This window comes from Silurus meridionalis, chromosome 5 (genome assembly GCF_014805685.1).
Source record: "Silurus meridionalis isolate SWU-2019-XX chromosome 5, ASM1480568v1, whole genome shotgun sequence".
NCBI classification, from domain to species: domain Eukaryota; kingdom Metazoa; phylum Chordata; class Actinopteri; order Siluriformes; family Siluridae; genus Silurus; species Silurus meridionalis.
Genome location: NC_060888.1, coordinates 1034392 through 1049636, shown reverse-complemented (window position 1 = coordinate 1049636; position 15245 = coordinate 1034392). Strand labels below are relative to the sequence as shown.

Here is a 15245-nt window from a genome sequence, read left to right as displayed (position 1 = left end):
CTAAGAAAAAAAAAAAAACAGAAAAAAATTATTTTTTCTGAATCAGTGAAGTGGCGAGTGTGTCGCTCACTGGATCGCTCTTTTCTCCTTCTCTTCCCCTCCCTTTTCTTCTGCTTCTCTTTTCTTCCCTTCTCTTCTGCTCCCTCTCCTCTTCTTCTTCCTTCTCTTCTCCTCCCTTTTCTTCTGCTTCTCTCTTCACTTTTCTTCCTTCTCTTCTCCTCCCTTTTCTTCTGCTTCTCTTTTCTTCCTTCTCTTCTGCTCCCTCTCCTCTTCTTCTTCCTTCTCTTCTTCTCCCTCTCCTCTTCTTCTTTCTCTTCTCCTTCCTTTTCATCTCTTCTCTTCTGATGTGCAGTGACTGAATCCTCTCTTCTCTTCACACCGCTTCGCTCTCGATGGTAGTGTTTGCTTTGTTTGTAAGTGTGTTTAGTTTTGTGGTGAAATCCTCCTCCTCTCTCTCTCTCTCTCTCTCTCTCTCTCTCTCTCTCTCTCTCTTTCTCTCGTCTTTTGTACACTCCCTGAAGAATGCGTAGTAGCACACGCTGTACCATGACTCTGTTTTGTACATAAATGTGCCGAATCGCTCGACAGTGGCTTTTCTGATATGCTTGCGTGAAATTAAATAAAGACACTGGTGTAATTGGTAAGAAACTCCGTCCTGTCTTTATTTTCCTCATGGCGCTGAATTTCTGCCTAATTAGCAAACAATCAGCATCACAAACTGCTCAGATTTATTAATTTTGCTTGTGTTTTTGTTTAAAGCAGAGGAGCGCAAACTTAAATGATATTGAAATGAAAGTTGGCATCAGGGGCTAAGTTAAAGGAAACCGTGGGTCAATGTTGGGCCCTCAGGCATTGCGCATGCATTAGATATTCCCTGAAATACACAAACACACGTCTCACCTACACTTTCAACACCAGAGTTGTTCAAAACCGAACAGTCGTTCACAATGTGTGTACAATCATGAGAAATACACCATCAGCCATAACATTATGAGCACCTGCGTAATATTCTGTTGGTCCCCTTTAGCTGCTAAAACAGTCATGACCCATCGAGCATCAACAACATGAACTTCTTCAGCAGTGTGAGCTACAGGATCTCGTCTGTTGGATTGGACCACACGTCCAGCCTTCGCTCCTCACGTGCATCAATGATCCTCGTCCCCCACGGCCCTGTCTCCGGTTCACCACTGTTTCTTCCTTGGAGTACTTTTGATGGATTCTGACCACTGCAGACCAGGAACATCCCACAAGAGCTGCAGTTTTTGAGAAGCTCTGACCCAGACGTCTAGACGTCACAATTTGTCGAACTCATTTAAATCCTTACGCCCATTTTTCTGCTTCTAACATCAACTTTGAGGACAAAATGTTCACTTGCTGCCTAATAAATAAATCCACCCACTAACAGGTGCCATGATGAAGAGATCATCAGTGTTCTTCACTTCACCACTCAGAATGTTCTAATGTCAAAATGTTATACCTGATCGGTGTAAATAAAAATAATCAAATAATACAGATAATACATTTTTTTTGTCTTCTCTTTCTCTCTTTCTCTCTCAGGGTTAATAAATCATGGTCCTCACACTCAGGTGTCACTCTGTCATACACACACCAGTCTGCTTTAAGAGAGACAAAGAGGAATAAAAAAGAGAAACAGAAACAGACAGAGAGAGAGAGCATGAAAGAGAGAGAGATAATAAAAGAAACAGGAGAGACAAAAAGAAAGAAGAGAGAGAGAGAGAGAGAGAGAGAGAGAGAGAGAGAGAAGGTTCAACAGAATTAGGTCATGACTGGAGAATCTTCGTTAGCGGATTAGAATGTCCTGAGAGGTCATCACCTTACCTTTCCTCCCTCCTTTTTACCACACACACACACACTCACACACACACACACACACACACACACACACACACACACACACACACACACACACACACACACACACACACACACAGTAATCCTCTGTAATCTGTCATCACCTGCACCGTCGTCTCGTCTCAGAACAGGAGCAACACTGAAGGACGAACAGCTTTTTTACCTCACTCCTGTATCTGTATGACTGAAAGTGTGTGTATGAATGTGTGTGAAGGTGTGTGAAGGTGTGTGTATGACATGTGTGTGACTTGGAGAAGGATGCGGTGTGTGTTGGTGTTTCAGGTGCTGCTGTGCTGTTGGAAAGTCGCGCAGCCGTTTTGTCCCTCGCAGTGCACCTGTGTGTTCCACAAGACCAGGTAACACACACACACACACACACACACACACACACACACACACACACACAGTAGTTTATAAGGATACCTATATATAACAAATTATAATCTATAACAGAAAATTAGTTTTTTATATTATAAAAATGTTTATATTATAAAATGATGTAATTTTAATTACATTTCTTAAAAAAACAAAAACAAAAAAACAATAAAATATAATAAACAAAAACATAATAAAAAGCCTCCTTTTAATTACTTTTAAATACTAATAAAAGTATATGCTACCTCTGTATCTCATCTCTGCTTCATCTCTTCTTCACCTGTCCCTCATCTCTGCTTCATCTCTTCTGTACCTCGTCTGTGTCTCATTTCTACCTTGAATCTGCCTCGTCTTTAAATTCCTTTGCCTCATTTCTACCTCTCCTTTGTCCCTTTCCTGCTTCATCTCTTCCTACCCACTGCCTCATCTGACTTTTCTGCCTATTTTGTACCTCCTCTCTGCCTCCTCTCTGCCTCGCCTCTGCAGGACGGTGTTGTGTAATGACCCAGACACGGCGGAGATCCCCGTCAACATTCCCTTAGACACGGTGAAGCTGCGTGTGGAGAAAACGGCAGTGCGGCGAGTAAAATCCGAGGCGTTTTACTACCTCACAGAGCTCCGGTATCTGTGGCTTACCTACAACTCCATCAGCTTAGTGGATCCTTCCAGTTTCTACAACCTGAATGTCCTGCACGAGCTCCGTCTGGATGGAAATCAGATCTCCATATTCCCCTGGGAGGCTCTCAGAGAGATGCCCCATCTCAGGATGCTGGATCTGCACAACAATCGATTAACAAGCATTCCTGTAGAAGCTGCAGCTTATCTGGTTAACGTCACATACCTGGACATTTCCAGCAATAAGCTGAACACCTTGCCCTCTGACCTTCTGGACATCTGGAGTCCCTTTTCTGGAACAATTTCCACTGGCAGCTCCTCTCAGAAGATCATACTGGGTGAGTAATGATCATGATAGTTAGGCATTCTAAGTAGGTTCAGGAGGTCCATTGAGCTGCTCAAGAGTGTCCTTCAGTGAGCAGCAGGTCTGTGGGTGGAGATGTGGTATTAATGACAGAAGGTCAGAACATTCCCCGTACTAAAGTAACTCGTATAATCACTCTTTACAAACAAATAACCAGAAAAGCAGCTCAAAACACATCACACATTTGACCTTGTGGCTGAAAGCAGCACCGGGTTTCACTCCAGCAGGACAAAAACCATGATTCTGAGGATACAGTAACTTAGGCATGATGATGGTCGGAGATCGCTGCCGTTGTCAGTGTGTGATACGGAACAGTTCAGTTGAGCCTCACGTGGGATTTGAACGTGTGCGGTGTGAATGCCGAGTTCGTCCCCAGGCTGCTGACTCGGGAGCAGAAGAAACACAGATTCGAAGTCTGCTGAGAACTCCATCAGCGTGCCATGGACGAGCTGTCCTTCATGTCAAAGATCATTACCGGTGATGCCGAAGATAATTCTTCACAGTGGAAGAGCTGAAGACACAATCTTCACAGTGAGATCATCTTCACAGTGTACTCATCATCTCCACGCCCAAAAAAGACAAATCAGGTCTGCAGCTCTACTAAGTGCATGATTCATCGTCTTTTACGACATTCACACCATTGTGTTTTGAGAATTCATCATCAGGGGCCAGATGGAGGACATTCCAGGCCAGATCAGTGGTTTTCCAGTCTTGAAACTTTTTGATACCACCTTATATCAACAGGATAAACATATCTGATCTCATAGCTTTAATATAACCATATCTGCAGAAGGTTTGTGGTGTCTAAAGATAACTGGAGCATCTGCATGTTCATGCTTCACCACACTTAAGTACAGCTTTAATCTGCTAATTCGGTATCCACATATGAAGTGGGGTTTAAGTTGATCCACAAGCTTCATTTGTTGCTTGTTAACTCAGGACAAGTACCTAATCATGGGCACTGGCAGAACCTGAAGAAAAAAGAGAGTAAAATATTATTAGCTCTGTGTCCATCATCAACTGAACTGTTAGAGATTTTCATCAACATCACTGCCACACCTATGTTACACGTTTAGAACATTGAGTCTCCCTCAAGAGCTCCTCAGGTGTTCATCTGGAGAACCTTTAGATATGTATAGCAGAACATCTCTCCATTAACAGAGAAAACCCCTTAAGAAACTCTATTAGAAAGTTCCAAGAACAATCCTGTATGGAGACTATAACTATTAAAACTCCTTAAAGAACCCATGCAGGAACTTTGTTTAAAAATCTGAATTCAGCAGTGAAGTGTGGTTTAAGCTTCTAAACATCATGTACTTCACTGTAGTTTGTTCTCGTTATCTTAGAACAAGTGGGTATGATCAGCATCAGCAGAACCTTTTGGAATTCTATATATAGGAAACAGCTCATCACAGCACCAGATCTGTTCTGAATTCTGAAGCTGGAGGACTGGAACTGAACCCCTTAATACTGAACTGTATATGAGGAACTGTGAGTAAAGGATTACAGAATGTATCATCAGCCGTTCTTCTCCATACAGATGTTCCTGTTCATCTGGGAAACGACTTATTTTATGTTTACAGTAAAGAAACCAGAGGTCTGGCTAAAGACAGTTATGAAGGATGTGCAGCTGAAGTTCAGCACCTGATGTTTTGCTGCTTGTGTTGGAAACACTTCAGGATGTTAAACATGCAGCGTCTCAGATGACCAACCCTGGTTCCAGAATCTACAGTCTTAGGTTTAGACGCCTGCTATTTAAATACTAATACTGAATAGAATAAAATATGAATATAAAATATTACTTTTACAACATTAGTGCTCAGTTTTTTCTCCGCTGCCTTGCTAGCAAACATGTTCACCAGCTTTATTTATATAAAAATATATTGTAGGATGTTTGTTGCTGAACACACAGAATCAACCTGCTTTATTTCTATGTTCGAATATTTAGCAATTAATGACAGTAACCTGGTGGTGATTAATTGACTAATAGTAATGGGCTGTTATTGTAGCATAATAGCTAATCATGTTGAAAATAATTTGCTGGATAATAGCTTCCTAAAATAAAATTAATTGAACCTAGCTCAATAGAAATCACAATCAAAGTGATTTTCAAATGTCTGCAAACAAAAAGTGTTTCAAAAAGTTAAAAAAGTTGCATTTAATTAATAAAAAAGTAGCATTAACATAAAATACATAGCAAAAAAGCTAGCATTGCTAAAACACCTTCATGTTGCTAGGTCTTCAGGACAACATCTGGTATTGCGATTGTCGCATATCCAAACTAATTGAGATGTCCAAGATGGCAGAGGGTCTTGTGGTGCTGATGGACCCGTTGGTGACCTGCAGTGGTCCGGAGAACCTGGCGGGGGTTCTGTTTAAACGAGCAGAGCTGGATCAGTGTGTTAAACCAGCGGTGATGACTTCAGCCACAAAGATCACGTCTTCTCTCGGCAGTAATGTGCTCTTGCGCTGCGATGCTACAGGATATCCAACTCCAACCCTGATGTGGAGCAGAGAGGATGGATCTCCACTCAGCAATCCAGGTAACTGCCTGATTGACTTGATTGTCTTAATAAACATCTGCCAAGGAATTTTATAAGCTGCCATTAACCAGCTACGTTTTACCAGACTTTACAAGCTTCAATTTGGCAAGTCATTATGAAATTTGTCACTTTTAGAAGAATTCCTCCACATCTCCAAACCAAAACCCTTTAGTGCCATTAACAGACTGAACCCTTTTGCTACTTATATCTTCTGAACTGAATTTTATGAATGTTTCTAAAGAAATCTGTGAGCTCTTGTAGGACTGTAGTAACCTATCATTTTCAAAACAATAACAAAATTCCATCATGAAGCAGCAAAAATTTATTGAAGTTTGGTTTCTTCTTGCATGCTTCAGTTGTGCAGGAATCCCCAGGTGAAGGTGTTCGATGGTCCATCCTTAGTCTGCAGCGAATTGTGTTGAAGGACGCTGGTGTTTACGGCTGCAGGGCAAAGAACGTTGCTGGAATTTCAGAAGCCTCCATCACACTATTACTGGCTGAGAAGGACTTTACAACTTCTTCTCCCTTTGACAAAACTTTGCCTGCTGTTACAGAGGCTGTGATTTCCTTTTCTTCCACCACCACCAACTCCACACCCACCACTAGCAACAGCACATCCAAACCATCTCCAGCTACACTTCAGTCTATAGCTAACAGGTTGAACTTAAGCCCAGGTGGTGGAATCCAGAGATCTCCACCCACTGGAAATACAGCCAAGATGAAGCAGCGCAAAATTGCCCCCAAGGATAAATTTAGGAAAAAGAGCAGCCTGTACATCAGAGATATCGAGGTGGTGGAGGAAACCGAAGACAGTGCCGTTGTGTTGTGGATAACTGAGGGGTTTCCGAATGAATTTCCACTGTCAGTGGAGTACTTTCCATATGATGCAGAGGAGATAAAGGAGACTGTGGACACTGAGGTTGGAAATGGTAAGCTTCTTCTTGAGAACTTGTTTCCCAACCAGGTGTACACGGTCTGCTTGGTTCCCAAAAGTGGAGAAGAGCAATGTAGGAATTTCAGCACTCTGGACAATGTTATAGACGACACACCAAATGGGTGGCTGTTGATCGTCACTGGTCTTGCTTGTGTTTTTGTTCTTCCTCTCATTGCTCTCCTTCTTTACAAGATCTCATCACTGTACTGTAAAAAAAGCAGCAAAAACCCTGAGATGGATGAAGATCTTTTGAAAGAGACGTATGTGAAATTTGAGACTCTGGCGATGCAGCAGAGGAACGGACAGGCGAGCGATCTCTGGACCCGACGACTGACGCAGGAATCAGAAAGGATGCTCCTCTGTTCTCGGTCCAGTATGGACTCACAAATGACTTACAAAAGTGATAATTCACGGTCCGAGTTCCTCTGCTAGCTCTGTGTGACCAAAACTGACCAGGAACGGTGAGGAGCTTCTGCTTTATGAGCCTGCAACAAGTAGGCAGGACTGTGGTTTCTTTCATCACCTCATTAGTTCACACCTACTAAAATTTATCTAATGGAAAAAATCGAATCTCCACAACTTATAGCATTCTGACTTTGACATCTACCTCATCGACAGCAAGCATCTTCTGGATGTGTAGCAGACTGTTAAATCCTAACTCTCAAAAGAACCTATAAGTATTTAACAAACAAAATATTAATAAAAGTTCTTTCAGGTTTATTTGAACGCTTTAAGGAGTTCAAAGTATTAAAGTGCTCCTGTATAAAAGAACTGTAACTATCGGCAGAACATATGAAGAACAGGTGTGGGTTTTTTTGTTGTTTTGTTTTTTAAGGGTACTTTTTAAACTGGTCCAGTAAAAAATATTTCTTGGATAGAAACTCAAGTAATCTCAGAAATCTTTAAGTAGAAAGTATTTAAGAGCGAATAAAATACCACTAAAGAACCTTTATTTTCCTAATAATTGACCAATAAATGCATGACAGATTCTAGGTTCTCTGTTGGTTCTTCATGTAACTAAGCACAATAAAAAGGTTTTACACAGATTTTTTTCTGATATGGAAACACTGTGAGGTCCTGCATGTTACTCTTGAGTCAAACATACAACCAAAGAATCACAAAAGGTTATAAATTAATTAAATGTAATTAAATATATTTTTCTAATGTTTTTATTGACAGACATCTGGATGAAGTGCTACGTGAGATCTTTAGAACATTGTGTGATGTGTTTTTGTACCATAAGTGTTTAGTGTATCTGTATTTGTTCTTGTAAATAATTTTTAATTCATTAATAAATAGATGTTTGATGCACTGAAACACAATATTCTTATATACTTTGCTTGGTGCTCTTGGAGTATGTGTAGGTCTCATGATGATTGTCCTCTGCTCCTGTTCCAGTGGAATATTTTTTAGGAGCGTAGGTCCAGTTTAGTGTAAAATAACCATCTGGAGCTGAGCTCATGAATATGTACTTTATGACATTTACATTCCGTGTACATTTATTGTAAACTTTTGAATATGAAATAAAAAACAGTACAGGTGTTAAATTACATGTCAAAAAAGAAATGGTAAATGTTCTATCTTAAAATCATACATTTCATAATTTTATATTTACATATTTCTGCATTGTGGTATTTATTTATAGATACAAATTATTTCAATACGATAAAATAATATATATTACCTATAACAAAAATAAAAATAAAAAAAAAATATATATATATATATATATATATATATATATATCTCTGTAATCGAATGCAGAATTTTCCACATTTCTTGTTTGATTCCTTCAGAACCGTGTTGCAAAGTCATGCATTTTTTTCTGTCTGGTTTAAATGGGAATACAGGGCTGCTGTGTGTGTAAGAGTGTGTGTGTGTGTGTGTGTGTGTGTGTGTGTGAGAGAGTGTGTGTGTGTGTGTGTGTGTGTATACACATGCCATCGTATTTGTCCGGCAGCATGAGCAGCGATGTTGATGTGATTAACAATAATGCATTCAGATGATTGAGTGAAAAACAGCATCATGGCCCGGTGTGATAAAGTGCTGTGGTCTGAAATTCTACAGTTTAGTTCACTACAGTGTTTGAGCTGAGAACAAGTGTTTATAATATGTATTATTTATTTATTTGTTTTTATTTATTAGTTGCTGACTGTTTGTGAATTTTGACAAACTTCCATGGTGTAAGAAAAGAGAGCATGTGCCTGATATCAAAACCCGGCCTGCAGACGAACCCCAGCATGTGTCACATTCACCACGGGGCTGTCAGGAATTTCATACTTTGCTTCCAAAACAGCCAGAGGAACCACTGAGACGCTGAAGCGAGCGAGTGCAGAGAGACAACGGAGTGTCGAGAGCCTGGTGCTGGTCGAAGTCTTGTTCTGAATGCTCTGCCATTCTCTCTTGACTATTCTCCCCAGGTCAGGGATGTAAAATGTAAATTCTCGGTCAGGTCACTAGAGACTTGCTCTTGTGTCCCTTCACTGCCTTTCACACTCTCCTGACCTGGTGGACCAGACATGTGTGGAGGTCATGCCCGGGATCTGTTCCCAGGGGACCAGTGATCGCTGAAGCAGGATTATGGTTTTGGGGAGATTAACAGTCATTTTGAACCTGATTCTCTGGGTGAAGAACATCCACACCGATACGTCCACATCATGCAGGACGGCAGGAAACTGGAGCTGTACGGGTGAGTCAGTATCCTCCTCGGTCTTCTGGTTAATCTTTCACAAGATTTTATTTTGGTCAAGCAGAAATCTGTTGAGGGTTTTCCTTCATATCGTCTCAGGGAGTTTTCTTCACCTGCTCATCTCTGGGATCTAAACCCACATCTGAGATTCTGTAAAACTGCAATGTGATGCTATTTATGCTACTATGTTATTAAATTAACTAAAAAGAATATGTCACATAGGCAGGTGGTACTGAAGAAGAATCTGGGCATTTAAAGATTTTCAAATATGCAATTATTATTATTATTTTTTTTTTTTCAGGTTTCAAATTGTGTAAAATGTAATTTAATAATGGATAAAACATTTTTAAAAAACATTCTTTTTGGACCAAAATGTGGAGAAATATTTAATTATTTATTTAGAAAGAGTAAATTTTTTGACACAATTTGAACAACAAAATTTCCAGAATAAAACTGATGTCCACATTTTTCCACATTTATACAAACTTAAAATTATATCACATGAATTTACTTCACATTTCGGTTACCTCACACCACATGCTAACACACTATTGCTAGGCAACTGTTAGCAATGCACACTTCTAGCTTTGTTATCTGATAGATGTTAAGAAACGTGCAGGACAATGATGGTAAAAACAACAAAAATATAGGAGTACATCAGTATTTCCCTCAGAAGTGTTGGTAGATTGTTAATAAAGCACTTTGCATGGCTAAAATTACAGTAATTCTATTAGCATATTAGCATAATATGCTAATAGCATATTAGAATGTATATTAGAATCTATTTAGCATTACTAGAAACACCACGTTTCTGACACGGCGACTGAATGACCAGAAAAAACACAACTACAGAGTAACACGTGAACCCATTAGAGAAATATATGGAGGTGTACAATTTAAATGAAACAGCTAATACTGATGCTAATCATCAGACTGGTTAGTATAAAGTGTGTGAAACAGTAAAACACTTAATACTGTAAAAACACAAAATCTGTCTAAAATATCAACATATACCTCAGAAAACTAAATAAACTAAAACCCAGCAGTGCTTCATGTGCCACAGAGAACATACACATCATGTGACTTGTTACAGAGTTTGTGAGGGTGTTATATATAGCGTCAGGTGAGATTGGAGACAGGTGTGTGTGAGTGTGATAATGAGTGCGTATGTGTGACGAAGTGTAGGCCATGGCAGCCATGTTTATAGGCCAAAGTGTTTTCTGGGAAATGAAGTTTTCACTGACGACAACTAATTTGTTTGCATATGTATAAACAGATAGATAGATAGATAGATAGATAGATAGATAGATAGATAGATAGATAGATAGATAGATAGATAGATAGATAGATAGATAGATAGATAATCTCATATAATCTCCCTCAACAAAGCCATCAGCCATCCTGTTCTTCACCAAAAAGCCTTTCATTTACTCATGTTCTTATGTCTTTCAACACAAAGCAACTCCTGATCTTCAGTGAAGTATTACTGAAGTTCAGCATTGTAGATCTCATCATGAGAATAGTAATCAATTTTAGATCTCACTATTTAAGAATGGACAATTGTAGACATCAGAATGAGAAGACTAGAAGCTTGTGAACCTCAGAACAAGAAAACTGGAAGCTTGTGAATTCTTAAAATGTGAAGAATATAAAGTTGAGGACCTCAGAATAAAAAAATCTAGAAGCTTGTGGACCTCAGAATAAGAAGACTAGAAACTTGAGGACTTGTGTAAATTTTTACAGTTAGATGTTTATGGCTGGTGATGTCTAGATGTTTATGTATGTTATGCATGTTGTGTTTGTAATGTAAATAACTGTAAATGTTATTGATGAAATAACTCTGATGTGTTTTTGTTTGAAGATCCCAGGCCGTATCTGCTCGTTGGTCTCAAGAACTTCATTCTCCAGATGGACCTGGACAGAACCAGTCCAAAAAGGCTTGCATCTGGCTTGGGAAACGACATTCTGATGGACTTTCACTACAGGGAAGGAAGAGTGTATTGGGTCGACACACACACGGGTGTCCTGAGTCGGATCCAGCTGGACGGAACACACACTAAGGTGATGGAAAACATTTTTACTACAGTGAAGAGCTACGGAATTTCATTACGGAATTTCATTGCGGAATTTCATTACGGAATTTGATTGCGGAATTTCATTACGGAATTTCATTGCGGAATTTGTGCAAAATGTAGTGGATTGTATATGCACATAATCCACACACACCTTTATGTTCTCATAATTTTCTCCACTTTATCTCGGGTCGTTCTTTACCTCCACATCGTGCACCAACATCCTCTAACACCTCACACCTTCACCTGCATCATCACCACTATAAAGCACATTGTTCATGTTCATGAGCAAAGCATCGCAAAATCTCAGTCATTTATGTACAGAAAACAGAATTGTGTAGTTCATCTCTCGACTCTTCTGGTCCGAGTCGTTTGTTCTTTACGAGTCGTTTGATCCGTTTTTCCCATCACTTGAACAGCTCCAGACATTCAGTTAGGATTTATTTATTAGATCCTTAGAGAATTTGTGACCTGTTTTTAGAAACTTCTATCACTGGGGAAAGGAATCTCAGGCCTGGCTGTTGACTGGAGAGGAAACTCTGTGTACTGGAGCAGCAGGAAAACAGGGACGATCCAGAGAGCAGATGTGGATGGACACGAGGTGAAAACCATCCTGAGAGACCTGAGTCGACCAAGTGACATCGTGATCGACCCAAACGCACGGTAAAAAAACAAACATCTCCAGTTTCTGTTCTTTACTTATTTCAGACCACACTGGTGTTGAGTGATTTTTTATTAAATTTCTATTAATTATATTAAAAATATTATATTAAATATTTCTATTAAATATAAACTTTTATTTATAATTAATGTGTTTCATTGGCTTTTGCTCATATTCGTGCAAATGCTGCAGAAACAGCATAGATTCACTGTATTCACTCATTGTATGATTGGAAGTCATGTGACTGATAAATCATGCCACAACTTTCTCAGGAGGTCCAAGATGAGATGGAGATAGTGCTGATTATAGGCTTCCTATTTTACAGCTTTAAAATATAATATATAATATTTTTAAAAAGTGCTTGGGTTGTGTTTGTGTTGCTGCGTACAGGAACAGGTACATTTGAATGTTACTCCATGACGTCATATCTGGTTGCTGCCGTATTCGCTGCAATGTAACTGATGCATCATTTCTCGTTTCTATAGGAACAGATCATTTACAGGGATTTGTTCAGCAGGTGCAGGTTCATGCAGTGTTCATGTAACATTTTATGGAAGAAGTCTCCAGTGTCAGCGATTTGCAACCGTCTCAGAGCAGTTTATATTTTAAACTTTCTTGATAACGTGTGAACAGTAACTATGTGCTTAGTGAAAGTTCTAAAACAATGAATGTAAATTCAAATGGATAAAAGGTTTTATACGTCAATATTAAAATGTAAAATAATTGCTGGTTAGTTGCAGTAACGAGGGTGAGCTCGCCACACGGTCACTGATTATTTTACTCTAATGGCTAAACACACAGTGGTTTAGTCTCTGTGTGTGTGTGTGTGTGTGTGTGTGTGTGTGTGTGTGTGTGTGTGTGTGTGCGAAAGCCAAAACCACACACTCCTGAGTGTTTGCGTATCCAGCTTGTCAAAGAAGGAAAGCCAAAAGGTCAAAGTAAATACCACAAAGTTTGTTTAAACCTTAAAAAAAAATCCTGGAGGGCAAAAAATAAATGGAGAAAGAGTCATACAGTTGTTTTTTCACTTCTCCGTCTTTCATACTCACTGAACAGGTGCATTTTATCTTTCTTTTTCTACTAAACATGAGTGTGTATTAAACACAAACTTCTTAAAAATGAGATGATAGATAGATAGATAGATAGATAGATAGATAGATAGATAGATAGATTGATAGATTGATAGATTGATAGATTTCCAGCTAGTTAAGGAGAGAAATCTGTGTATATACTGAATATTTAAAGAAAAGAAAAACCAGTGATGATATTTGTTTTACTGCAATGTTACTTAATAACGCGAGTTAGCATGACCAGCTAGCTTGGCTTTTTAATATAACAAAAGAATAAACATAGTTTGTCAGGTAAGTTAGCATACCCAGCTAATCAAACTCAACTCACTTCACATCCACATGTGTAATGTTTGTATACATTTTTTTTACAAGACTTAATTGCAAAGGACGAATTGTTAAATCATCTGATAACCAAAGGGCTAAGAAGTTAGCATGCTAGTATGATGGCGAGTGTTGGAAATTCAGATGGTGACATTGTTTTCCAGACGTGGTTATCATATAGGTGTAAAACCTGACACACAATCTTACACACTGCGCTTTCTCAGTGCTCAGTGATATCCATCAATGTCCTGATCATCTCTTGCTAAACAAAATGACAAATGATTTGGGTTCTAGGCGCTAAGCTAGCACTCGAGCTAGAAAAAAAGCCAAGATGAATTCCATGGAGTAACTTAGATACTTTCAAAAACACACAAAAGAAGAAGAAAAAACTCCCTTAGATTAATGTGGAAGAAACCTTGAGAGGAACCAGACTCAAAAAAGGGAGCCTCATCCTCATGTGGGTGACATCAAGAGTGTGATTATAGACTTTAAAACACTACAGAACACTGAAGAGTGAGAACTAACATGAGCAACCAGGAGCTACTGAGCAATTTAGAAAATAGCTCAACATTTGTGATCATCACAGATCCAAAACCAGCTTCTCCACGCCAGAGCCTTTAAACACTCAAAGAGGTCCAGTGTCTAAACTCCACATGAGGTGGAATTCAGATGGTGCAGGTACGTCTGTAGAGGGTCCGGGATGTTTGCAGGCTCGGCATCTATGACAGAATATTGATGGTGATACAGGCAGCATTCTGAACTGCAAAAACTTTGTTCTGAAAATAAATATTATTACACACTACAAATGTGTTAAGGGGCAATATAATAGAAATATTATAATAATTCATTCTGGGAAATTGTGTAGAAATTATGATTTATAAATGAATGCACTGCAGGCTGGATGATGTGGAGATGTGAAGCAGAAACCCCTGTACTGAACGATTTCTTATTTATTTAATTTCAGATGTTATTTAAAACGTCTATTTATTTTCCTCAATTTTTATTTTTTATTCAAATGTTTTGTGCTTATTTTTGTAATTAAATGTGTAGAATAAACACCAATGATGACAACAACAACAATAATAATAATAATAATAATAATAATAATAATAATAATCTTTATCTTTTGGTCATTAGGAGTCTCCACAGTGGATCCTCAGTCTCCATACCCTTCTGTCCTCTACATCTGCCTCTTTCACACCAACTATCTGCATGTCTTCCCTCACCACATCCATAAACCTCCTCCTTGGTCTTCCTCTTTTCCTCCTTCCTGGCATCTCCATCCTCAGCATTCTCCTACTGATATACCCCATGTCCCTCCTCTGCACATGTCCAAACCATCTCAATCTCACCTCCCTCACCTTGTCTCCAAAACATCTTCAGCTCTGCTACCTCCAGCTCCACCTCCTGTCTTTTACTCAATGCCACTGTCTCTAATCCATACAACATCTCAGGTCTCACCACAGTCCTATAAACTTTCCCTTTCACTCTCACAGATACTCTTCTATCACAAATCAAGTAGTAATAATAATAATCTATATTTCTCTCAGCCAATAAGATCACACAGAATCCTGATTTGCTATTGGTGGAGAATGATGTTATCAGAACTGAGTTTGCTGTGTTAATAAGTGAATGTGTGATTATTATAGGTTTGTGTTCTGGTTATCGGACGGCGTGATGTCTGGTATCCAGCGCTTGGATCTGATAGGAGATCTGATCTTCACACTGC

The 15245-nt window shown here is 39.1% G+C and overlaps 2 protein-coding genes across 2 annotated transcripts in view; both read left to right on the top strand.

The window, feature by feature from the left end:
* Window positions 1–1913: 1913 nt before the first annotated feature.
* On the top strand, window positions 1914–8231 carry lrit3a (info leucine-rich repeat, immunoglobulin-like and transmembrane domains 3a). The gene is made up of 4 exons (XM_046850036.1): window positions 1914–2228; window positions 2734–3200; window positions 5464–5769; window positions 6126–8231. The coding sequence occupies exons 1-4, from the start codon at window positions 2110–2112 to the stop codon at window positions 7133–7135; spliced, it is 1902 nt and encodes a 633-aa protein (XP_046705992.1). The 5' UTR covers window positions 1914–2109; the 3' UTR covers window positions 7136–8231.
* A 1052-nt stretch (window positions 8232–9283) lies between these two features.
* egf (epidermal growth factor) overlaps window positions 9284–15245 on the top strand; it is an 18349-nt gene continuing 12387 nt past the window's right edge. Inside the window, exons 1-4 of the mRNA XM_046849764.1 lie at window positions 9284–9392; window positions 11254–11453; window positions 11946–12127; window positions 15166–15245. The exon at window positions 15166–15245 is cut by the window's right edge and continues 148 nt beyond it. Coding sequence (XP_046705720.1) covers window positions 9284–9392; window positions 11254–11453; window positions 11946–12127; window positions 15166–15245 — 571 coding nt within the window. The remainder of the gene's footprint in view (window positions 9393–11253; window positions 11454–11945; window positions 12128–15165) is intronic.

Coding starts and splice junctions, on each gene's coding strand:
- lrit3a (XM_046850036.1), top strand. CDS start 2,110: ATGTGTGTGACTTGGAGAAGGATGCGGTGTGTGTTGGTGTTTCAGGTG. Junction 2,229..2,733: donor TGTGTGTTCCACAAGACCAG/GTAACACACACA, acceptor TCGCCTCTGCAG/GACGGTGTTGTGTAATGACC. Junction 5,770..6,125: donor ATCTCCACTCAGCAATCCAG/GTAACTGCCTGA, acceptor TGCATGCTTCAG/TTGTGCAGGAATCCCCAGGT.